The 24678-nt window shown below is 41.3% G+C and overlaps 3 protein-coding genes across 3 annotated transcripts in view; 1 reads left to right on the forward strand and 2 right to left on the reverse strand.

The window, feature by feature from the left end:
* Window positions 1-1404: 1404 nt before the first annotated feature.
* stip1 (stress-induced phosphoprotein 1) lies at window positions 1405-10538 on the reverse strand. The gene is made up of 14 exons (XM_069146914.1): window positions 10443-10538; window positions 7596-7805; window positions 7371-7512; window positions 6906-7047; window positions 6427-6592; window positions 6211-6337; window positions 5763-5865; window positions 4851-4971; window positions 4541-4637; window positions 4332-4456; window positions 4178-4214; window positions 3967-4070; window positions 2937-3109; window positions 1405-2459 (listed from the first exon to the last, which is right to left on the reverse strand). The coding sequence occupies exons 1-14, from the start codon at window positions 10449-10451 to the stop codon at window positions 2387-2389; spliced, it is 1629 nt and encodes a 542-aa protein (XP_069003015.1). The 5' UTR covers window positions 10452-10538; the 3' UTR covers window positions 1405-2386.
* A 3141-nt stretch (window positions 10539-13679) lies between these two features.
* LOC138195968 (spermatogenesis-associated protein 22) lies at window positions 13680-17890 on the forward strand. Its single transcript, XM_069145622.1, has 7 exons — window positions 13680-13713; window positions 13935-14072; window positions 15247-15436; window positions 16451-16823; window positions 16934-17057; window positions 17140-17237; window positions 17699-17890. The coding sequence occupies exons 1-7, from the start codon at window positions 13680-13682 to the stop codon at window positions 17888-17890; spliced, it is 1149 nt and encodes a 382-aa protein (XP_069001723.1).
* Window positions 17891-18316: 426 nt separating this feature from the next.
* The window catches only part of LOC138196647 (LHFPL tetraspan subfamily member 7 protein), a 111328-nt gene continuing 104966 nt past the window's right edge, over window positions 18317-24678 (reverse strand). Inside the window, exon 3 of the mRNA XM_069146916.1 lies at window positions 18317-20708. Within this exon, the coding sequence (XP_069003017.1) occupies window positions 20482-20708 (227 nt within the window). The 3' untranslated portion in view covers window positions 18317-20481. The remainder of the gene's footprint in view (window positions 20709-24678) is intronic.

A 24678-nucleotide genomic window follows, 5' to 3' on the forward strand; every position in this document is an offset into this window, starting at 1 on the left:
GTCTGGAGGGAGAGGAGGTCTGGAGGGGGAGGAGGTCTGGAGGGGGAGGAGGTCTGGAGGTAGAGGAGGTCTGGAGGGAGAGGAGGTCTGGAGGTAGTTGGAGTTATTTACATACATAGGAGTGATGCAAAACGAATGTTACTAATGAAAGTAAACAACAACTGTGGGTCGCATGCACAGCTACTATCATTTACCAATAAATACTACTGAATATCAAGTTAACAGTATGATGAAAATGTTATTTTAGGCTTAATTAAGCACATGAACATAAACCAGCATTAATATTTAGACAAGTGTTTTTGTGGAGAATATCTCCGTTGTACTTTTTATTGATGTGTGTGCACTGTAAGGTGGTAAAATCACATTAAGACCTTACGATGAAGCGTAGGTCTACTACTGCACTGAGTCTGTACCAACAATATTAGTCTCAGGACAAACAAAAAAAAAGCCACCACTGACTTTTAATGTACATTCAGATACTGTATATTTCACAGTACAACTGATTTCCATTTGAACATGACACTTCCTGGGACAGTTTCTTTTACATTATGTGAGTTCCACACTTGTTGCATGTAGTTTATGATTACAATGGGACTTGAGTGGTAAAAATGCCCGTACCTCTATTTCTACTGTGCTGTGCATCGCCGTTAATAGAGAATTACAGATAGCTCTACTGTGGATATGTGGAAACAAAAGGCAGAACAATTTCTTTATCACATATTTGAGTGCCTCTTGGAAACCATAGCACAAAAATACTATGACAATGTGGTGAGTTTGAGGTATCCGAAGCCACGTGTGGCAAAATGGTCAATATAGCGATGTTAGCACATGTACACGTTCCTCTCTCAAAAAAAAACAAGCAGAGCCGTGTGTCACTGCGGGACGACTATAATGCCACCAGCATGTGCAAAGCCAATCATTTTAGGCTTTTACAATTTAAATGAGAAGAGGCTGATTCAATACACCTCAAGAATTGATTTGCTGGGTGAAATACACATTCAGAAGTTGAGACAGGTAGCACCGAGGCTTCAGAACTCAATGAGACAAGTCAACAAACATTGAAGAAGTGAGAAAATACCCAAATACTCAACCAACTAGTACAGCTCAGAAAGGTAAATCCACCCTTTAACTATCACATTATTCCCATTATCTTGATATGTTCAAGCCAGGCAAGTTTTGTATCGCTGTTCATTAATTTCAGGCTTTAGAGAGCTAAAATCTTGAAGCCAACCAAAAAGCATCTGCTCAGACTTTGATTACATTGGGGCAATGAAATTTGTACTTTTGCCCCACAAACAGAAACAGGTGGCCCTTATAGTAGCCTGATCTTAGATTTTAGTTATCAGGTGTCATTTTTAAGTGACTGGATATATATTGCTTATTCAGAAATAAGGCTTTTGTTGAAGACTTGAAATATGTAAAATTGACTTCTAAAAAGTACACGCATATCATTTCTGCCTATATGTGACTTCAGGAACGTCCCTCTTTTGTGTTCAGCCAACATAACCATCCATGTCAAACTATGGCTGATGGGAGAAATTCTTAAAACGTATTTGGATTCGGCAATCAAAAGCAGGTCTTTTTTTTTTTTTTTTTTTTACATGGGACATAATCTTTGTTAGCCAATGTTATCTACACACCTTCCTCTGGCAAGTTAAAACCAGATCACTACATTGTGACACTTTGCCGGGTCACCACTTCGTGCCTCTCAATCACAAAGGTGACAGTAGCTGATACTTGTATGAAAAATAACAAAAATAATTCCTAAAAGGCTTGAAAGACTTCCAGCCTGTGTGTGAGCTGCAGGTGGACGGGGTAGATTGAGCTTTGTACCCGAGGTGTAGGAAATGACCAAAAGAGGAAGCACTGAGGAAAACAAATTTGACACCTCAACTTTAAACCACGTTTAGTCAAACCTTAAAAGAAACACAGGTCAAGAACAATGACAAATGGTGACAACTTCAACTTGTTGTTATTCGAGTGGTTTTTGTTGTCATTTGCTTAAACCACGACGCGATAGGAATACAAGAACAGCTTCAGGGTGGATATCCCCGTTAAACACTGAGCATATGGGTGTACTGCATTTTGATGTTTATTTTAGGATGTGTTTATGCATCTGTACATATGAATCCAGTTTTTTTCCAAATGGTTTTCTGGAGTCTGCACATTTTCCAGATTACACACAAGATGCTTTCTTCAATACATTGCAAAAGTTGTGAGACTGCTTTAAAAAAAACATAACGTACACACAAAGTCTCAGTGAGACTGAGGACAATAGAATTTTGAATTTGAAGGCAAGAAAAGAGAGGATGTATTATTTTGGAGGGATCTGCATGTTGTTCCACTATTTCATTGGAGTTTCTTCACACGTGTGGCTCTCGTCTCATCAACGAATGGCTATCAGTCCAACATCAATGAGTTTCTGTATCTTCTGAGCAATAACTGGATTCTTTAAGTGGCTGAGGATCAAACAGGACAAAAAAAAAAAAAAGTTAACATCTTCACACATTTCAGAGGGTCACTGCATGTGTGCACCACACTGTGAGAATGCAGAGACACACACTGACACAAAAGCTGGCAAACGTACTCGCTACAAGGGCGAACTGATGACGGAGTAGTAAAATTGCATTATACATGGCCACAAATACCCAGAGCAGTAAGTTCCTGGTCTGAGTCAGAACTTTACAGCATAATACAAAAGAACCGGACAATTCAAAAATTCCCACATGAGCGGCTGTGAGGGGAAAACCTCTCAACAGGAAAGAACCTGCAACAGAACCAGGGGGCGACCGTCTGCCTCACCCAGCTGGGGTGAGGAGAGAGCGGAGCTATTCCAACTATTACTATCAAATAAAGGCATAAAATACCCAAAACCTAATCTTTAAAATAATATATTATTATTATACATATACATATATATTTTTTTTTAAACTTACTCGCTGAGTGCCTGAGGGTCCTTCTGCATTTGCTCGAGGATCATGCGCATGGCTGGGTCACTCATAATCTGCTGCACCTCGGGGTCAGACATGGCTCTTTTCTTCACATCCTCAGGACTGTCATTCCTCGTGGCCTGACTGACCATACAGCGCTGCATGCCCTCTGTGGCTTCCTGATGGTGGAGAGGGCACAGGATAAAAAAAAAAAATGTCAATCAAACGTTACTTACTCTAAATTCTTAGGCTCTACGGTAACAATGAAAGCATACTGTGTGTTTAAGGTGTGTCCAAATGCAGTTTTGATAGTTTAACGGCACAAAGTAAGGTGAATGGTACAAGGGAGTGGTACGTAGTGCCTAAATTACTCATAGGAGTACTTTGAGTCATGTAAAAGGAATGTCATTCTCCTTTCTCTTATAGATCCAGGTGAACTTGGACCTCGTGGTTCACTATTACCACAGCAGTAGTTGGAAAAACTCGCTTGTCTGCAGAGAAAACTAATCTGCTCATGCACAGACTCATGTACACAATAACAATTTTTCACATTGTCTTTATTCTTTTGCATGTTTGTGCTTAGCTCCGCTTCACTGTGTGTAACAAGCCGAGTGCAAGAGTGTTGTGCACCCTCCAATGTAGACCCGTATGACCATCTCAATAAGGTTACAATTAATATTAATATTAAAAAATAACAGTAAAAAAAAAAAAAAAGCATTATTGGCTTATGTCCAGGTTAGTGTAAATATTTGCATAATCTTTTTCTGCTGCCTCAAGGAGTGATACTGCAACAATGCTCCTGACCATTTAAAGACCAACACACCCATGGGTGCACATATGAGTTCAGTTACATTTGCTATTTAAACAACATGGGTGCTGGACAGGAAAATGACAACTGTCAGTCTGAAACTAGCAAAGATACATGAACTGTGCTCGTGAGATAGAGCCCCTGGATTTGTATTAAACCTTTTGGTGCTCAGTATTTGCTCAGATTTTACTTCCTACTTTCTAATTAATGTAGTGCCGTGTAAGATACCTTTGAGGAAGAGTCCAGCTCGAGAGCCTTCTGGTACACATCCATGGCTTTAGAAAAATCTTTCATGGCCTCCAAAGCACCTCCTTTACGCGTGTAGCCTTTTACTGTGGACAGATGTGTTCAGTTTGTTGTGAAGTCACAATGATTTGGCAGAAATCTAAACAGCGTATACACTCATTAAATTGTATTTAATAACACATTTTCTACTTACTGAAGGTGGGCTCCAGTTTGATACACTCTTCACAATCCTGACAAATACAAAAAGATTAGCATGGTCATTTGTTATCTATAAAGAAATTCACAGGCACGCTTTTTATTAAGGTTTGAATAGACTTGTGGCGGTGATTGGTAAAGACACCATGTACCTTCAGAGCAAGCTGAAACTCCAACAGCTTTGTGTAGCAGGCAGCTCTGTTACTGAAGAGTTTGGCATCATCGGGGTTTCTCTTGATGGCCTCCGAGTAATGTTTCATGGCTAAAGGGTAGTCTCCTGTGGGAAGGAAGAGAAGAAATCCTCTTTAGACAAGTTCTTAAACAAAGTATCAGATGACACTCAACCAACAAGCAGACACACCTTTCTGGAAGGCGTCGTTGCCCTTGCTCTTCTCTTCCAGAGCTAACTCAGGGTTGATGTAAGCTTGTTTCTCCTCTTCCTTCAGTATCTTCTCTGCCTGCAGAACAGGTATCAGAGTGTCAGTGAAGGTCTGATGCAGTTTTACAAAGTATGTTTTTTTTCCACATTTAAAACTTATGGTAATCATCTACACACTAAATATCCATTTTGGAAGTAATTTTGATAATGAGGCATTATTATTGTGTAACCAAATTGCAGCGTTAGATGATTCATTCATTATCTGAAACCAGTATTTGTGAAGTCACTGCACCTGCTGAGACTTCTTGAGGACGTCAGGAGTGCGGTGCTCCGTCAAGCTCTTGTTGAAATACTGAACTGCCTCTTTGTATTTTTCCTGCTTGAAGTACGAGTTGCCGATTCGAGCCAGGGCCCTGTAAGCAGAGAGGAGACAGATGATCATGAACATGTTATTGCATCATTGTTGTTTCCTCAACTATAGAATAACTTACAGTAGGAGAGCTCTTAATTTATATAAAAGGGAAGTTTGGTCAACTCAGATTTGATTATATTTATGAAACTAATAACAGGAAACGACAGGAACACACCTGGGCCCAAAATTTTTAAATCGAATGGAAAGGCAATTTGTAGCCATAGGTGTGGAAAGCAATGGAGCAACACTGCCCCTTAATGGCTCCAGTCTGCCATCATAACTGATTTATCTTGTAAACTGCTCACTAAGTGGCCAGTTTCTTCAAAAGTGGTTGTTGGTCAAACAGCTTTGAATGATCCTTCACAGCTCTCTGATGTTAAAGAGATGAGGCTGTCTCCAACTGTTTTTCAAAACTTTCCGACAATCAGGCATTCACTCTGAGAAAAAAAATGGAGCCGAGGTTTGAACACCTCTCTCTCTCGCTCTTTATTTAATTGTAACAAAACTATTTCTGTCACTTTGGGCGGCGTCTGTGGCTCAGGATGACTCTGAAGCCCAAATTGCACCTGATGGTCATGCCAGCACTTTGCATGATAACATAAGATTGCGTGGTGCCTGTGAATGGAAACTTCAAACAGTAAAATGCTTCGGATAAAAGCAGCAATTTACATCTTCCCAAGCAGCCCCACATAACAGCAAGCTTTCCATTCCACTTACCAGCATGGACGTTCAGAACAACTATAATTACTGAAATCTCTTGAAAATGATTCACTTGGATCTTAAAGAACTCACTTTGCAATTTGTCTGTAGTCTTCTCGGTTCTCTCTGCCAACATCAATGGCCTTGTCACACAGCTCTCTGCACTTCTCAAACTCGCCCTTCTCGAAGTAGACAGCTGAAATGATAACAAAAAGTAGGATGCATTTAACATTTCAAGGAAAAAGCCTGAGTTGTACGTCATGTGAGCTGAGCTCAAATGTCAGTATTTCAGTGCATTTAATATTTCTGAAGGATTCACTGAGCAGCCCTGCGAGTCTGCATCAATTTGCATTTTTGAATGTCACATTTTTCCCAAGTTACAGATTTATTTGTAATGACGGGGAACTCGTATATCACAACTGTTACACAACCACAATCTATCACAAGGTTCTGTCTCAATAGGCCACCTGGATCAAGTCGATGTCTGTCAGCTCAAATGTGTGATTCTGATATTAGTTTTCCGGTGTGCGAGAATATGTACCTGCTTGATTAGATATATAAGTCATGTTGGTCGGGTCGTGCTTAATTGCCTCCTCGTAATGTTTCAGCGCCGTTTCAAAGTCCTTATTTTTATATGCAGCGTTCCCGAGTTCTTTCTCCTTCAAGGCCTGTTATAGAAAGAGGAAACAGAGGATGAACAAAACTAAAAGCGTGGTGATTCATCAGAAGATGTGACCAATACAATGACATGATTTACCTTTCTCTTGTTGTCAGGGAGGTCTTCCTCTTTGGGAGGAGGCGGCTGGGTCTCTCTGGGTTTAGGGGGAGGAGGAGGAGTGGGATCCTCTTCCTCCTCCATCTCAGAGAGGTTTAGTCCCAGCAGCACAGAGAGTGTAGTCATCACTCGGGGATCCTGCAGCTTCCTGCCAGACAGTCACGCAAAGAGGTGCATCTCTAATACCACAGTATTCATGGCTGTTACACATTTTTGATTCTTATTCCATCTTTAGAAGTAGTATTTAGCTACTTTCAGACAAATTCCAGGAATGATATTGGACATTCACATACCTTACATTTCTCATGACTTCCCCAGACTTTTAATGCAATTTTAAATCTACTCCAAGTAACTACTTGCGACTCATCCTTTTGTTTGTCATTCCATCCTTTTCTCTCATATCAGAAAATGGCTTCAAACTTCATGAGTTCAAAAAGTTAAAAATGTTTAAATTCACATACGTGCCGAGCTCGGATGGTTTGTTCCTGAGCTGCTCCAGCAGTTCTTTGTAGCTCGGATCTGACAACAGCTCGCGAGTCCGAGGGTCATTCTCCAGCTTCTGATACAAGTTGGGCATGGCAAAGGGGTTCATCATTGTTTTCTCTGGTGGAGAAAACATGATCATTAGTGGAGCCTTCAGAGTGGACACATCCTCCACTAGTCGAGTAATAAATTCACCAGCTTTCTCTCTTCTGAACCTGTACTACTCACTCATTGTCTGAATGAATCACAACACTCAAAACTCAAGTGGACTGCCTCCTACCTTTTTGAAAACCTGAGCACATACAATCCCATTTTACTTTAGTGATCCTGTCAGCAGCCATCTTTAAATGCTTTACCCACATAGGAACACAAAACAACTCAGTTTTCACATCCTAATTGCTGTTTTTCTGCAGAAGAAAGACGTAACACATTCATGTTTTTACCTGCGAGGCGGGCCTCGATGTTCTGTAAGCCCTCCTTTAGCTGCTGATTATTTGACTCTTGTCGGAGTCCCTCATGATAAGTTGTTCTCGCATCCTCCAATCGGCCAAGGAACTCCAGCGCTGCAGCTTTGCGAGAGTAGCCCTGGTTGATCAAAATTGAAAGTGCTTAGATTGCATTATCAGTTTCAATTCCTGCTTTTCTTGTCAGAACAAAGTATATCTCACCTTGCCCCAGTCGGGCTTGATCTTGATGGTCTGACAGGCATCCTGGAGAGCATTCTCATAGTTGCCTTTCTTGGCGTAGGCAGCTGAGCGGTTACTGAACAGGACATGGTTTGACGGGTCCAGAGCCAATGCCTCAGTGTAGCAGCGTACAGCCTCGTCGATATTTCCTGCACTCAGAGCCTTGTTTCCCTGGTCTTTCAATGCTGAAACCTATGAAGCACATACAAACCAATTTAAAATACAACAGCTCTCCAGATCTAAATTCACTCTTATACAAAAGCACAACCACACAAGCCCTAATATAGATCTGCCTGTGGAAAATACATCTCTCACAGCTGCTACTGGCAGAACTGGATAAAGGAATTCACAAACATTCAGCTGTTCATGTCAGACGGGTGCATGATTGGTGCTGGAAGAAAATATCTATTGCATTAAAGCACATTCACAGTCGTACAGGTGTAATCTACTCATGAGGGGAAAAAAACAAAAAAAAGTAGTCGAGCGTTACAGCAAGATGGTCCGAATCAACCAAAAGGTGACTCCACTTTTTAAAATGTCAGTTTAAAATAATAAACAGTCCCTCATTCAGATCAAAACAGTGATTGCCTTTTAGTATTTTAAACTAAGAGGCAGTTTTCCCTGCAGCTGCATACAGATGTCATGGGTTACACAAAAGCAAAATATTCAGGTGATGCTACAAGAGGGCGGGAGAGAATAAAAAAAAAAAAGTCTCCAGCACACCCCTTGTCACTTGTTGTTTGGCTGTTACAATTTGACAAGTGATCAGTTCACGCTGTGTCTTCACAGTATGTAACGCAATTGATTTCACACCGAGCAGAAAGAAGCACCACACCGTTCTAAAAAAAGACACTCTCCATCCCCGCTGGTTTCACTTGTCGACTATGCGATAACACATTAATGATTATCCTGGGCGAGGAACAAGTTTTGACTGGCATGACTTTCTCTCCGCACTCACCGAGTCCAATCCAATCTGATCGGTTTAAACTATCTGAAGACACAAAAGATAGAAGACAGCAACATCCCCGTCCCCTGTATCGCTGTAGGGTGGGATTTTGGTGAATGATAGGCAGAGGAAGAATTTTCAGTAAATACTGTGCAGCTGTTTGATTAGTGTTATTAAGTAAAATTTACAGTGCGAGTATCATTTAGGGAAGTTCTAGGTGGTGCACAAGAGACGAACATAAACGTTTAGCTCAATAGCATTTGATTGTTGATGATGAAGCTTTTATTTGAGTACATTAAGTATTTCTTAATGATCTCGTGGATGCTTCCTTGATGGGACTGATCTTTCCAAGGACCCGCCTTGCTCCTCGGGAGAGAACAAAATATACCAGCCAAGTGAGTGTGCGTCTTTCTTTGTATTATTATTCATCCTAATGGAGATTGCAACCAGACGGAGCATCATCTCCACCCGCTGCGGCGGGATGCTCCTAATATTCAAGGTGTGCATCACTGAAAAGGTCTCAAACGTAAACATACATAGGACTTCAAAAGATCTTTGACGCTGGAAGATTTGATGACATAGCGTCCTATCAAGTGTGCATCCTTTAGATGGTGATTGGTGCATCAGGAAATACTCTCTGATCCCTAATGTGCCGTCATTAGAACGGACGAATGATCCGTTATCAGATCCATTGTCCCAGATGCAAGTGAGACCTTTAGGTCTATTATATTTCAGATCATGAGTGTAAACTGTTCATCTGTGAAGACACCGTGGGTGTGGATTAAGTCTACTCTACTTTGATATTTACAATCAAATTAGTCATGACTAATAGTAGTACAGCAAAGCGTTGACAATCAGTAGACTGAAACCCAAACCAAATGACGGGAATACTTCAGGGTCAACTCTTGCTGGCAGAAATGTTTAGTTCGGCCCAGTATTTATTTATTTTTATTTATTTTTTAAAGTATAGAAATTGTCTTAAAATGAACCAGTCATTTAAAAACACTTCCGCCTTCTAACTGCGGTGTTCGGCAGGTTGCGGCAGTTGTCGACTAAATGCGGCTGTCGTCATGGCAGCGGCGCCGCGCGCATCTAGAATGATCCTCCGCTGAGCGCAGCCTGCGGAAGTTGATCCAAAAATACGTCTGCAGCATGTGCTACAAGACGGACTGCCGCAGTTTAAGCTGTCGGTCCTCTGAAACAACGTGTTTATACAAAAATAAAAAATAAAATAAATTAAAAAAAAAGGGTGTAGCGGGTGGAGGTGGCTTCCTTTTAGTCCGCCACCTTAAATAATCACACTGCTCACATTGAGAGCTAATGTTAGCTCCGAGGCGGTGATTTGCTAACCGGGGGAGCATCAAACGTGTTAGCGGACTAACGTGCCGCGAAGAGCCGCAAGGAAACAAACAGCGGGAGCGTTTTCAGGGAGGAAACCTCCGGAAGATTGAAGTAATCTACGTTATTAACAGTCAGCTAACCTTGAGGTGTGCGGTTACTAAAAAAAAAAAAAAAAAAAAAATCAGCCGCCAGCGAGCACGAATGACCCGAGTTTGTTTGTTTAAACTCAACACTTTCACTACATAATGTAGTGTCCGAGCCCCTCAGGACAACCTCAGGACAACCTGGGGACAAACCTCGGGACAAACCTGGGGACAAACCTCAGGACAACCTGGGGACAAACGGCTTCAACGCCAACACTACCGGAGTGATGCTAAGCTAACGAGCTAGCTGGTCGGACAGCGCGGATGTCCCTGTAACTACGCCGAGCGGAGAGTCTCTGCCGGGGACACGAGGAGACACCGCAGCCCGGAGGACATACGTCGATGGAGCTCCAGTACGTCCGTCTGATAATGGCGATAATCGAAAAGCGGGACACTCACTTTGTCCATGGTGCCAGCATGAGGTTCCTTCCAGAAACTACTGCGGACTTGGCGCCTCCCCCCTGAACGACGCGCGGGTTGCCAGATCGGGACGTAGGAAACCCGTAATTTACTGTTCGGATGTACGTTTCACCCGCGAGGAGCTTCTTATAATCCCCCGGTTTCAGAAACTTCCAGAAGATGAAGGTGGTGGGGAAAAAAAACAACAACAAAAAACAACCACGGCTGTTGTTACTCAAGATGTGTTTGAGGTTACAGCAGAGGAACTGACTCGAAGTTATTCAGAGCAGAAGGTTCGTGATCATTTGGAGCTCATCATTGCTTGGGATGACCTTTAAAAAAAACAAAAAAAAAACAACAGTCTATGGGTGTGAAATAAACCCAAATAATCTGTGAATACATGCATTAGTAAAACGTAGCCTATAGGTTATGAAATGGGCTTTTTGTGGGATTTATTAAATCATATAACACGTGTTATCATGGTGTCATCATTCATAGATACTCATTATTTATTTTTTTTACATAATATTTCATCATATGATATTCCATTTTTATAATATGACATTCAGAAGGTCAATATTATAAAACGAGGTGTGGGTTTTCTGAGCATCACAACCAGGCTCTCTGTTGTTTTTACTACACTAATTATCATCAGTCTTTGAGGTTTGTCTCTCTCTCTTTGGCAGACTCAGGAAATTCTAGTGGTAGAAATGAACTACGTTTAATCAATTACTGTCCAGCTCGTTCTTGAGTATGTGATGCTATTTTATAGTTCCACTCCACAACATTTCAGAGGGAAATATCGTATTTGTATGTGTTATTCATTGGAATTACCATTTTAATATTTCACTCCACTACATTTATTCCACAGCTTTAGCCACGAGTTACTTTCAATATGAAGATTTGACATCATGGATAATTGAAAAAGCTTTTAAAACGTAACACGTTTTTAAGGTTTAAACCAGGAGTTTATCCTTTTTGACTTCTGATGTCTTACAATAAGCAGTGTGTCGTCAGGGTCACATCTCAGATGTCTGTGAGTTGTTAACATTTCCACCAAAAAAACTTTTTTTTTTCTTTTACAATTCTCAAAGATTTGAGAAAATGTCAAAAACGGAGGACAGATTTGTAGCTTAGAACTGTGTTTTTTCTTCTCTCCTCTCCCAGTAATCACCTGACGACCTCTCAGATTTGTCTGCTGTCCCTGGACATAAAACTGGATATAAAGTAGTTGAAATGACCTCCACTTTCAGCAGCTGCAACAGCAACATGGTGCTCACACTAATGCTTCAGTATTAAAAATACAATGATGTCATATAAAATAATACATCAGTCAGAGTTACAAACTAATACTTTACTCCTTCAAACAGCATGTAGCCAATATTTAAAGTCACACCAAGTGTTTACATAGCCTGTAGCATACGGGGAAGTTAATGAATGGTGAACAGTTTATTTTTGATAGGATAATCTCCTTTTAGCAGGAACATAAATCAATCGTTTTCTGATCTGTTTTCTCTGAAGCAAAGGATGTAGTGGAGTCTATCTGAATAGACCATTCACGCTGCTGTTGCCATGGATTCCTAAACCCAGGAAACACAAGACAGACTAGCCAAGATCAAAGAGTGGCCTTCGAACTCTCTGCAAGGACGTCACACAGCCCCCTGAGGATGTGATTAGCCGAAGGCTCTGAGCAAAACGAGGGGCAGAGCTGGTACTATAGCCTTTGCCCTGGTCTTTTCTTATATATAGGCTCAGACCAAGATGGTGCCATCTCTATCTCCTGGCAACACCACCAGGATTCAGCCGAGGTCTAACATATCAGCATGTCATAACTGAGCTTTAACAAATGAGGTGAAGCCGATGTGTGTCTGTCTCCTTCACAGATTTAGTACCCTCCAGTTCTTTGACAAGGATTTAAGTGCAAATGGGATGTTTGTGTTTTGCTGTTAGGGGAGGAGGATCCTGTGAGCAATTGTAGATTAAACTATATTGAAAAGGGTTTTAGAAGCGCTGCTACATTTTTGTTTGCTCTCTCCTCCACTTTGATGTGGCAGGCAGAGGTAAACAGAATTTTATCATCACACAAATAGACATGGATTTTAATTGTTTTATTTCTCAGTCTTGCTTTTTGACTGTCCTTGTAAATTCCTCTTTGAATAAATGTTAATCACTGTTAAACCCTGAAAACGTCTCTACAAAGAGTCCCAACTTGCTTTATAATCCAATCCACTGAATTAAGATAGGAGTTGTGTTGTCATGTTTTGCACACTATAAAACATGCATATTCCTCTATTATTGTCTTATTGGGGTGGTAATGTTACAACTACTGTACTCTGGACACCATTATCGAAGGTGTTGCGTTCAAGACTTAGTATACAGTATGGTGCATATAATAGCATCGGTTGTGGTGCCTTATACACTTTTCCCTCAATTATTGAAAAAAAACTTCATTTAGATAAAATTTTGGATATACATAAAGTTATTCAGTAGGAACAATACATTATAAACTGAGCTATATATATTTTTTTTAAATACAAATCATAGCAACAACAGAAAATAGATAAATAAAAAGAACAACAATAATAATTAAACTAAAGGCTTTTCTCTCAATCTAAAAAAAAAAACCAAACACGAAACGAGTGTTGCGCGTCACAAAAACGGCGCGTCGTTATTTTCCACCAAAAGTGAGTTTCTTGAATCCTTGAGCCGTCGTTAAGAACTCCGAGCTTCTCTGGGGATCCTGAAGGCGACACCGTCACTCCTGGTTTCAGCGCGTGCTCTTCACGTGCAGCCCACCAGCTCGCGCCGCTCTGCGAGGTAACTGAAAACAGTGTTCGTCTCTTTACTTCGTACTTCAGCTAACTTTTACCAACATAAATTAGTTTATAGTTAATATACAATGTTCATAGAAAAATTATTTTGGATGATGAAAGAAAAACAGTTTTACCAGCTACCTGTATTTTTGACAGCTGTGACGTCACCTCGCGAGATGAGCTAAATTGAAGCTATCTCTTTTAGCGAACTAATTTATAATCTGACTTCACAGTACACGTGTTGATGAATTTGAAAAGACAAAGCAGTTGAACTTGTGAAGTCTTTTCAGGGGAGTTAACCCAACACTTTGTTTTACTTTGTTTGAGCCCAGTGACTGAGTCCCTTTCAAACCAGGACACCGGTTGAAAGGTGTTGTCCGTGTCGTTGCTCCCACCTGCTGGTGAACCAGTGTATGACACCGTAATGAGGAGACATGAAGACCAGCGACCCGCAGCAGGTTGGTAACAGAGATGTAGTTCACCATCTGCACACCAAAGATTCAGCTCCTCAAAAGTTTGAAAACTGAAGTCAAAATTGGATTTGATTTGTATGACAGAAAATCATAAATATATCCCAATAAAGTTATTCCAACGTGCTTTTTTTTTGCCGTGTGGGACCATATCCAAGGAAAAAGTCCACTGTCCTGCTGATTTGTGTCTCGCCTGCTGTCTCCATCAGGGTGCCTCTCTGTGCCGCTCTTTAACCAGAAGAAAAGAAACAGGGTGCCTTTGACGTCTGTTCCCTCTGAGAATGAATTCTTTTCCCACAGTGAATACATGGCGGGCACCAGCTCAGCCACATCTCACAGCACATCAGGTGAAGTGTTCAGTCTCACAGACTGCGGTGTGTTTCTGTCACTAGGGGGCAGTACACCCACAGAGAAATACAGTGGAACTACACTATGGGCCTGATTTACAGTACTGACATCTCAAATAAAGGGAACTGAATTGCGTGTTTGTTCAGAAAGTTTGCACATTTATTTTTGACCCATCTTGCGGATGATTTACTCAGAATAATTGCGTTTTGACATCAGGTGCAAATCGTATTTAAATGAGGGGTTTGCGTGTTAAAGTGATTCCAGCCGTTCTGACAGAACGACCGTTAAAGGAGGAAGAAAATCTGATCCCATTGAAATTAATGTCCAAGCAGAGACACGCTGGAACGACCCAGAGGCAGGAAAATGCTGAGTCGTAAGAAGTTTTGACGTTGCTGGTATTTCACGGCTCCTCGTACTGTTGGCTGTCAATCATCATTCAGTTCATTCAATAACTAAAAAAATGTCATCTCTGGACAGATGATATGTCTGAATATTTTTTCCCTCTGTCATTTCAAAAATGTTTCTACGGCCGTAAAAACACATTCTCAACGTATTCTTTAGTTTCCTGCGTCTTCTTCTCACCACAATAAGAGCAGCCGTCTCTCCAGATGTTCACACCTGATTAACATCTTCAGTCGTACTAAAATACACAACAATCACTTCTCTTATTTCTACTTCCAGTAAATATCGTTGCGGGTGCTAAATTGTTCTATTTGAATGTTCCTTCCCAGTATTTTGCACCTTTAAGCAGAAACGGCCAATATTACATAAGCATGCAGGCAAACACGCAAAATGGACAACGTGTGTTAAATTGAACATTTGAAAGACGCGATCCTCGCTGCACGTCGTTAGTAGATCAGACGGGACATTTTTTCGCAGGTGGTGTGAAGTTTGCGTGTGATTTTACACACGCAAACTGTTAGTAAATCAGTCCCATATATGTAGTAAGTGACCTTAAACAATTTCTGGATGTGTACGATGTTTTTTTTAAAAAAAAAAAGTAAAAATCTTGTTTTTTAATGTTTTCAATGTCTGTCTGCTTAAAATCACAATCTACAGCTGCATCACACGTGACACAGCGGACAGTATTGTAAATCAGTAAGAAGTAACATAACCATTTACAGCTACAGACAAAGGAGGCTGGTGTTACATTGAAAATGTGTCGTCCCTCAGGAAGCTATGGATGTTACCAGTCCTCAGGTCCATCGTCTGGTGCTCCTCGAAGCCACCAATCTTACAGACAGAGCACCCCACAGGCTGCTCCTCCCCAGCAGTATGGCAGCAACAGACCTGCTCCTGGACCGGCCCGTACAATGAGAGCCTATACACCCATACCACATCCATACAACGCTGGAAACGGAAGGTATCGTTTCCTGACTGTCTTACTATTATGATTAATACTGTGCCTTGTTGCATCTCTTAAAGTACATCAACAATAAAAAAAAACCTGTTGAAAAATCTGAAAGTCAGACCAACCGGATGTTTAAAGTTCCCAACAATGAAAAAGTTGATAACAATTTAGATATGTGAGAAAAAGGTGGAAAAGTTCACAGAAATCAGGACAATAATCATTTCTAGCAGCATTTCACAGCGTCTTGGAGCCAGTGATGTTATTTACCATCCAGCAGAAACAGTGTTTGCAAAACATAGATATATATATACAACATTTCAGTTTGATTTTATTTTGACTGTGAAATCAGCCTGTAACATTGTTTCAGAACACTTTACAATCACAAAAGCACACGCGGCCATGAAACAAATTACAAACAACATCAAAAACACCACAGTGAAAATAAATGTGAAAAAACCCAGGCCGTAGGCGGCAGGACTAATGGACGGCTCAGGGTCACCTAAACCATCCTCTAACTATAAAATTGATCAAATAAGAAAGTTTGAAGCCTGATCGTCAAAGTAAAGGCAACGTCTGCTTTCTGAGTCAAACCTGGAGCTGCTTTGACAGAAGAGGAGCCGAACATCTAAAGGCTCTGCCTCTCATTCTTTACTGTGAAGCTCGAGGAAGCACAGGTAAGCCTGCGCTCTGAGAGCCCCGGGCTCTGTTCAGATAATACAATACCACGAGGTCTTTTAAATATGGTGGTGCTTGGTCATTAAAGGACTTGTTAAAGGGGAATGAGTTTAAATTCTGTTCTTGACTGCATCATTTCGAATCATCCGAAGGCTTTTCAGAGAGTTGCTTGCAAATCTTGATTATCCAGATCTACAATAGTCCAGCCTAAAAGTGACAAACGCATGGACAAATATTTTAGCATCTCGCTGAGACAGGATGTCAAATGATTTCAGGAGACAGTATAACATGAGATGGGTTTTAATTTTAGATGACAAAACGTTTAAAGGAGGGTTTGTATTTTCATTTCAGCTCCGTGATGGGTCAGACCAACAACCCAGGCAGACAGCCAGACTCCAGCTCCGGTGTGAACTCCAGACAAGACCAATATCGAGCCCCTCGCGGCAGTGAAAGCACACAAAACAAGCCACCACCCCACGCAGGGTTCCCTCAGATGGGTCAGCAGTCCTCCTGCAGACCACCTGCTTCCACACAGCAGTATTCCCAGCAGGTTGGACCTCCTGCTCCTCCGGTCCCACCACCCAGGAGGCCCTCAGATCATGCTGTGCTGCCACAGAACAACTCCTGGAAATTTACTAACAGCTTTGAGTCAGTACAGATATCCACCTTTGAGGGAAAAAGGAGCTCAAATAAACATCAGACTGCTCGACCGACTCCAACTAAGGTAGAAATGTAAAATATGTCATAATATATATTTCACAATCTGCCATCCAAGTTTCATGTTATTGTCAGTGATCAGTGCAACATTTGTATGCTTGTTTTTTCTGTGTTCAGCAGGAAACATTTCCAGAGAAGCCAGCTGTTGAAAACTCCCTGAGGATCCTGACTGCAGTTATTGATGGCATGAGACACTGGAGTCAGTTTAAAGACAAAGTGCTTCACTTATTTGAGATATTTGGTGAGTTGATTTGCTGTCTCTGCTGTGGTCCGGTAAGCATCTGTAAACACCATTAATCTGAGAAGCTGTGCTTCTTCCTCAGCTACTCTGGACTCTGCGGTCACAGTGGGTCGCTATGGAGCCAAGAGCTTCCTCATGAGAGACGGCAAGGAGGTTGTGCAGTGTGTCTTTTATGAAAATGTGAGTTGGAAAGAAAAGAAAAGAAAATTGAATTAATGTATTTTAGAAGACAATGCAGATTTGCAAAGAAGAACTTTCTTTGAGTCTCTTCAGCTTCAGTCAGATGAATTAAGGTTAAGTTAGTAAACCTTTTAGTATGTGCAGTATGTACAAGGGTGGATCAAAAGGTTCAGGGACTGTTTCTGTTGCCTGTGAACGGAGAGCAGCAGCGAGCAGGGGGAAGAAATAATACCGTGACGAGTAAGTATTCCAAGTTTCGTCGCTCGATGAACATCAGTGACGTGACTTGGAGTGTAAAGAAAATGTCAACATCGTCAATCGCCTTGATTTGAATTCAGGGGCTTTCACATCTGATCAAACCGTGGAGGAATTGGTGATTTAGAAATACTGAATATATTGTCAATTCAATAAAATAGCGCTGCAGTCTGCTCGAACCGTCCCCCCTGCCTTTTGTCCAACAGGAGCAGGCACTTCCCCGCCTCATCCGTGGTCAGGTCCATCGCTGCGTGGGGAACTATGACCGCAGCAGAGACGTCCTGGTGTGTATGTCCGTCAGACCCGGCCTGCCCTCGGAGCTGAGGAACGCTCAGGAGGCCGTCAAAGCCTGCGATGCAGAAATGAGAGTGCTGGTGAAATCACTCAGTGAAGTGTGAGCACGACGAGGTGCCGTCAGCTGTAGACGGAGATTCATTAGAGATAAGCTGAGTGCTGTATTCTCTAACTTGTTACGGTTGGAAATCCAAGTAGTTTTAAAAAACACGTTTCAGGTACTGTTCAAGTTTTGGACCTGTAGAGGGAGCTCTTTACATTCACTTGTTCTCTGACAGCTGAATTCACTTGCATGTTCTCACTTCGCTGTTTTTGTATTTATTTGTGAACAAAATAAAAAAATAATTTAATGAAATCCTTAAGGGAAAGCACAGCCTCTCTTTTTTTTTATAAGTTAGCAAACATTTTTATTAAAAAGGAAATTCACAGAACAGCAAACATTTGGAGGTTAATTCATGTAAAGCAACCACGATGAGGTAATATCTCAAAATATATCTTTGAAAAACGGGTCAGTTAAGAATAACGTGATATCAAGTACAGTTAGTTTATTTACAGTCAAACATCACAATGGAAAAAAACAGGAATTCTACTCTACCAAAACAGTTTCACCAGTGCTGAGACTTTACACACAATGGTTCAACAAATAGGGGAATAAGTCCAGTGCAGTCACGCCAGTCATTCCCACACAGTCAAGCACAGTATGAGGTCCAATACAATACCAACAGTTCTCTCCTCATCTTTGAAATATGGCAACATAATCACAGTAATTTTCTTCATGTCGGGACATGTCATTATGGGAACCCAAATTTGGGAATTATTTAAAAGTTGAACCCATTAGCAACCCGTTATTAAACACGAATACGCACATAAACACCCACTAGAAAAGGGAGTCAAGCTGGATGAAATTGGCAGTGTACAGGGACAGTAAGTGGAGAGGTGGACATTTTGTCCTTGGAGCATGACGGGGAACGGTGCCAGCGCTTAAAAAGGAGAAATGGGTTGACGAAAACACACCAACGCATTAGTTTATTTGAGGAGCTAATTATTTGAAGCCACGTTTTACACATACCGCGAATAATGTGTCGGCTCAGCAATGATAACCAAAGTTCAGTTTGTACAGCTCCCTCTTCTTCCACTCCCATTCAAAAGCACATTAAGACAAGGATGCCAGGAATTAATCTGTTAGCTGCATGTCACCACCTCTTAACACAGCAATTCAAATGATTTACCTCTTCTTAATAACTGGAAGAAATCATCTCAGGGCGTAATTGAACACAAGTACATAAGCTTTTCCTTTTTTTTTTTCCCTCTCTCTTCTCTTCCATTATCTCCAAGGATTCGAAGACATCTCTTTTTTTTTTTCCCCGCTGGAACATTTTCTCAAGTTAATGAGATCATACTGCATCAAGTACAGGAGAAACACTTTACCGCTGAGAAGGAAACAAAAAAAAGTTCACATCACACAACAGGATCCACAGTTTTTCAGCAGAAAAAGATGATTACCTGAAACTTGTATTAAATACTTGTCTTGGTTATGTTAAAAGGCACAAGTTGGTCAGATCACATTTCAAATCTAGATCAATTGTTCTACCATTAACAAAGCCCATCATGCATTTTGGACAAAATTCCCACATCTTTCAGCCTTTTGCGATCATTTTTCTTTCCTGAATTAGAGTATTTAGTATTGTGTGTTGTAGACAGAAAAAAAAAACAAGCGCATTTCATTACACAAACAAATCTGGGAAAAAGGGTTGACAAAAGGATGCAGTATCCCAACATCTTTTTTTTTTTTTTAAACAACACTGCTCTGAAACTACTACTTGTCATAATGATTCGCTTCCTTGTTAGAGAAGGTTTCCATTTGTCCTCTCGGCAGGTCTGATGCTGTTGTTTTTTTTTCTTTCTTTGTGACAGTTACTAAATGTCTTTGAAAGCTAAAACGTCTTCTCGACTCCCGGCGGTTCACTGCCCGGTCACAAGACTGGAAGGCAGAAAAAAGCCTGGAGAGAAAAGTCCTTCAAGGAGTTCTCTTATCAACGTGATGTTTTGAAAACTCAGACATCCGCTGCGTGATTTCAGATGGTGAAATCCAGACTTTATTTACAGTCTCAGCACAAAACAGTGGAGATGCAACTCCTTTCAAGTTGAGACTCAGATCGAGTCCAAGAATTCTCCCAAACTTCGACCGCTCACATTTTCTCTCTTGTTGAGTTTAGTGTTCTTCAAAACTTCTCATTAAAACATTGTTGGATTGCTCGAGTCATACCGCCACGTAAAGTCATGCTTCCACTCTCATATTCCAGTCTGTTTTTGGAATGTTACAAACAAACAAAAACAAAGGTAAACACTTAAGATTTTTTAGCAAGTACTTGTTTTGTTTGTGGTCATTTTTATCGAGTTCATCTTCAGACTGCATCGTCTCCAAAACTGACATGAAGGAAACAGGTATGTCCATTTTAAATCCAACATAAAACATTTGAATGAACTGAATTTGAATTAATTACATAGCAGATGCAGGAAGACGGTGTTTGTTGTCGCAGTGTCCGCTTTAGTTATCGCTGAGTCGGGCTTCCCATGTCGCATCGCCCTTAAAAACAAGATGCAGGTGTCTTTTCTCGACTTGAGGCCCAGGACAGAGAGAGGTGGGCAGGAGGCGGGGGAGGGGAGGGAGAGGGAGAGGGGAAACAAGACATGACTATAAGAGCGTGGGTAAAGGGGTGGGGGACAGCTGCTCCTTCGGCGCGTATTTGGCAAAAAAGGGCAAGAAGACGGTGAGCATGACTCCCACTATAGCCAGCATGTAGCCCCAGCCGATCTGGCACTCTCCGGCGTAGTAGATGTCCGAGTCCCCGCAGAAGGACCTGACCAGGGACGAGTTGAGGCCGAAAGGATAGACCAGCAGTCCGGCAGCCATGATGAACACTGCAGAGAGCGCACGAGACATACAGGAGCACGTTAGATAGCGTAGAGTACAGAAAACATTAAAGGGATGGTGTTCATTCATGTTTATTGGACTTTATTCCTTCACAGATGAAATCTCACAAGATCAAACTTTTTTTTAAAGAACAAAAAAACTATTTTTAATTTGTTTAATTTCTTTGGTGGTATGTATGGTAAGTTTGGTTTTATTAGTCCAACTTTTAAGATATCTCTTTCTGCCGACACCCCAGTGGAACAGAGGTAAAGAGATTCAATTTGTACTTTTTACTTAAGAAATCATACAAACTGGTTGATCAAGACAGATGTTTTTGCGTGGCAGGACAACCCATCACTAAAGGCAAGTAAGAAAATGTGTTTATTTTAGATAGATAGATAGATAGATAGATAGATAGATAGATAGATAGATAGATAGATAGATAGATAGATAGATAGATAGATAGATACTTTATTAATCCCTCAGAGGGAATTTTTTATGTTATAGCAGTATGTACAGGGATACAAAATATTGAATATGATTAAAAAAAATGCACATTCTATACAATAAAATAAGGTAAAATAATATTAAATAAACTAAACTAAACTAAACTAAACAAAACTAACCTAAACCTAAACCTAAACAACAGTGCAATGAATTAGAACAAAACAACATACAAAACAGCAGTGCAAGGGTGTTATTTTTGTGTGATTGATTTGGCCAGAGGTGATTTATTGTACAGTCTTATTGCAGTGGGCAGGAATGATCTCCTGTAACAGTCCTTGTGACATTATTATTACCTTTTATTATAGTTTTTTGTCATTGGTGCTGTAAAGATCATGAAAGTCTAGTTAGTGATTGTCATTCAAATAACTGCGATTACATTTTTTTTTACATTTTTAAGTTAATTTTATGTCACTGTTATAGTATAAGCTTAATCCTAGTGTAATAACACGTGTAGACCTTATAAAGAAGAGGAGCCGTTTATTGACTGTGGTGTTTGGCTTGGTTAAATCCATGATGTCAATGTCAATAGATCCAAAGAGCAATCGAAATGCGGTCGCTTGAATATTAGTAGTTAAGCTCCTGAAGACAAACAGCAAGTGGCACTAATTCTCCTCTCGTGACATCATCAAAGTGACGGAAATCTGACATTTCTGTTGGTTTTATTCAGCTGTTTTTGTACAAGCGAATGGAAACTATCATAAAGAACAAAACTATTAGTCAGCTCATAATCACAGTCAGGCTATTCTGTAATAATCATGACAGGTGTAACTGTCATTTGTTGAACCGACACTTTAACATCCTGATGGTCGATGTGTGTTCTTCACTGTTGTGCCAGCAGAGAGCCACTTGGTGGCAGTAGAGGTTTTACAGACACACCGTGACTCAGAGTCAAGTGTAATTTACAAACTTCATCAGAGCTGAAGTGGCTCCTTTTGCACTCAGACTTTTGATTTGCTGCCTCGTTTCCCATATATAAAAATGAATTATGAGCTTTATAATTGTAGAAGTCCATCGGTGGCAGAACAGAGCTTTTAATGAATTAAACAACAAAAACACAGATGAACCCTCATGTCCTGAATCCATTTGCAATCCTCATTTCAAAAACCACACACACACACACACACACACACACACACACACACACACACACACACACACTACTACAGTGATCAGCTTTCTCAGACTCTCCTCAGCACCCATGCAGCCAGCTCACTTTTACAAATTGAGTCAACTCTCCTAGCTTGCGCTGCCAAGCAGTTATCGACTGTGCTACAGGCTATCACCGCTGCTCTTAGTCATTGTGCCGGCTGGATTTCCATTACAATTCAAGGTGTCGTAGTTGTTTTAGCGTTGGAGAGAGGAGCTTCTGCGAAAGCTTGAACTTGCGATAGTGAGCAGCTCTCTCGAAAACACAACAAACAGATCTTTTATTACGCCGTATTGATTCCAGGAGATGTCGGTTTTCTTGCTTTCAAGAGCAGCTGCTTCATGGTCAGTGGGAAGCAGCACTCATGTGAGAGCTACAGCGGCGTTTGAGCATCAAATCGATGGTTTGTGTGGGCAGTGAACGACGATGAGGAAGTAGGAAGCTTTCAGTGATGCTCTAGTTGCACACCGGGGGCTTTGGGGATGACCGTTAGGGAAAAAAAGCTGAACGATGGGGAGGAAACAAAGACACAGGTATCTGCTGAGGGTCGTCTGTTAAGCCTCCTCGAGTGTCTCTCTGGAGATCACTGGGGGCCTTCCTCTCATCTTTGATCATCACAAACCTGCTCACAGCTCCCAGCTCTCCATGAGGCCTCATGTTTTATCTGCAGGGGCCCAACGCCTCGAAGCTCACTGCCTAATGACACTTTAATGACCTTCTTTATCAAACTATCCTCGGCTTTTGTGCAAGAAACACAAAGACCCAGGCGTGTGGTTCCAGCCGCCTCCCTGCTACACTGAACTGATGAAATTTAAAGCTAACCTAAAAACAGGGAGACGAACAACAGCACGGCATAACCCCAAAATAATCCATCCAGGATTGAAACTCAGGCAGCAGTCTGTAAGAAGTGTCAGGTAAGCAGAGCGAGGGCTGGGTTTTATCAATCAGACCAGGACACCATGCAGGACACTTGTCTGGATCAGATAAGCTGCGGCTCGGGCTGACTGCATCTCTTTAAGCCTTTAATGAGAGGAGGCGCTTTGAAAATCTGTAAAATCAACCTCATATCAGAGGCTGTAACTCGGAATAGATCAATTTTATCCATCAAATCTGAAAGGGATGAAACCAAAACAAACTATTCACATGTCACACGTCAAGGGGAATTTCACTGATTCTACAGATCAGATTCCAGACTACTATGAGGTCGGATCATAAAGTTCCTTCTTAGACTGCTCCTGCCATTCGCAAATGGTGCACAGCGTCGTGATGTGCACCGAGCACAGAGAGGATATAACCTCTGCGAGTAAGTAATTCAAGTTTTGTCACTTGATCAACATCAGCACCTGAGTTACACTGTTTTGTGAGCAATCTGGGCACGAGCAGGTGGCTCACATCATACTTTGTGTCAAACTTTTGAAATCAGCAACAGAGACCTTTTAAACGCTTCAGGAAGCCTACAACAATAAAGCAATGAGCCCGAAGAGGTGTTTTGAGTGACATTTGCGTCTCCGAGCGCAACTTCACTGGTCAAAGAAACTGAAAATGGCGAATCAAGTCAGGAGAACAACGAGGAGGGTTTTCTATGACATTTACGGGGCACTGCACCAAGAATCTGTCCCCCAGGGTCCGACTGTCAACACGGACTTTTCTGAAATGTCAATGCGCCCGCTCATAACATACTGTAAACACACAAGTTTACTGCCCACAACAACACAATGGTTGCTCCACACCACCCCAACGCACTGGATCTGTCTCCCTGCAGGTTCTTTCTGTTCCTCAACAATTTATCACAAACTTTATTTATGCGCTCTCTGCTCCAGTTTCAGGTGTGTGGAGAAATTGCAGATGCGCCGGCCCACTGCTCAGAGAAACATTTGTAACTAAGGTGCTGATGTGTGAAAAAACTTATCTAAAGCCTTTTGTCTCTCTGGAGGAAGCTGCGTGGCTCCTGAGAAATTGCCTCAAGTGATGTCACTTGAGTCAGCGTTGTTTGAGGCGGAGGACGACTTTGTAACTTTGAAAGAAGCGACCTCATCAGACCTGTCTGCTTCAGGCCATAGAGGCTTAAGGCTACATTTGCTCCCCAGACACACCAAAATCTCTGACCACAATGTTGGCAGTTGGGTTGCATTGTGGGTAATGTAGGCACACCGTTTAACAAGCAGGAAGAAAATGAGTAAAGAAAAAAAAAAGACCCTCTTGTTCTGCTGCATTTATGTTTAATTATTTTGTATTAAATGTCCTTTGAGAGTCGGACACTGACTGTGTGACACTGCACAGGATGGATGATGATTGGTTTATAATGTGGGACTAATCCCAGGACT

Source organism: Embiotoca jacksoni, unplaced genomic scaffold, assembly GCF_022577435.1.
Source record: "Embiotoca jacksoni isolate LCO1_2020_lvr unplaced genomic scaffold, fEmbJac1.0.p SCAF_13, whole genome shotgun sequence".
In the NCBI taxonomy this organism is placed as follows: domain Eukaryota; kingdom Metazoa; phylum Chordata; class Actinopteri; family Embiotocidae; genus Embiotoca; species Embiotoca jacksoni.

What these genes read in the sequence shown, in the direction of transcription:
- stip1 (XM_069146914.1), bottom strand. An exon ending in AGTTTCAGCTTGCTCTGAAG is followed by an intron (nt 4,215 to 4,331) that starts GTACATGGTGTC and finishes TGTATTTGTCAG; the next exon opens with GATTGTGAAGAGTGTATCAA. An exon ending in AGCTGGACTCTTCCTCAAAG is followed by an intron (nt 3,110 to 3,966) that starts GTATCTTACACG and finishes CTCCACCATCAG; the next exon opens with GAAGCCACAGAGGGCATGCA.
- LOC138195968 (XM_069145622.1), top strand. Translation starts at nt 13,680, where the DNA reads ATGAGGAGACATGAAGACCAGCGACCCGCAGCAG. An exon ending in AGACCAGCGACCCGCAGCAG is followed by an intron (nt 13,714 to 13,934) that starts GTTGGTAACAGA and finishes TGTCTCCATCAG; the next exon opens with GGTGCCTCTCTGTGCCGCTC. An exon ending in CACATCTCACAGCACATCAG is followed by an intron (nt 14,073 to 15,246) that starts GTGAAGTGTTCA and finishes GTCGTCCCTCAG; the next exon opens with GAAGCTATGGATGTTACCAG.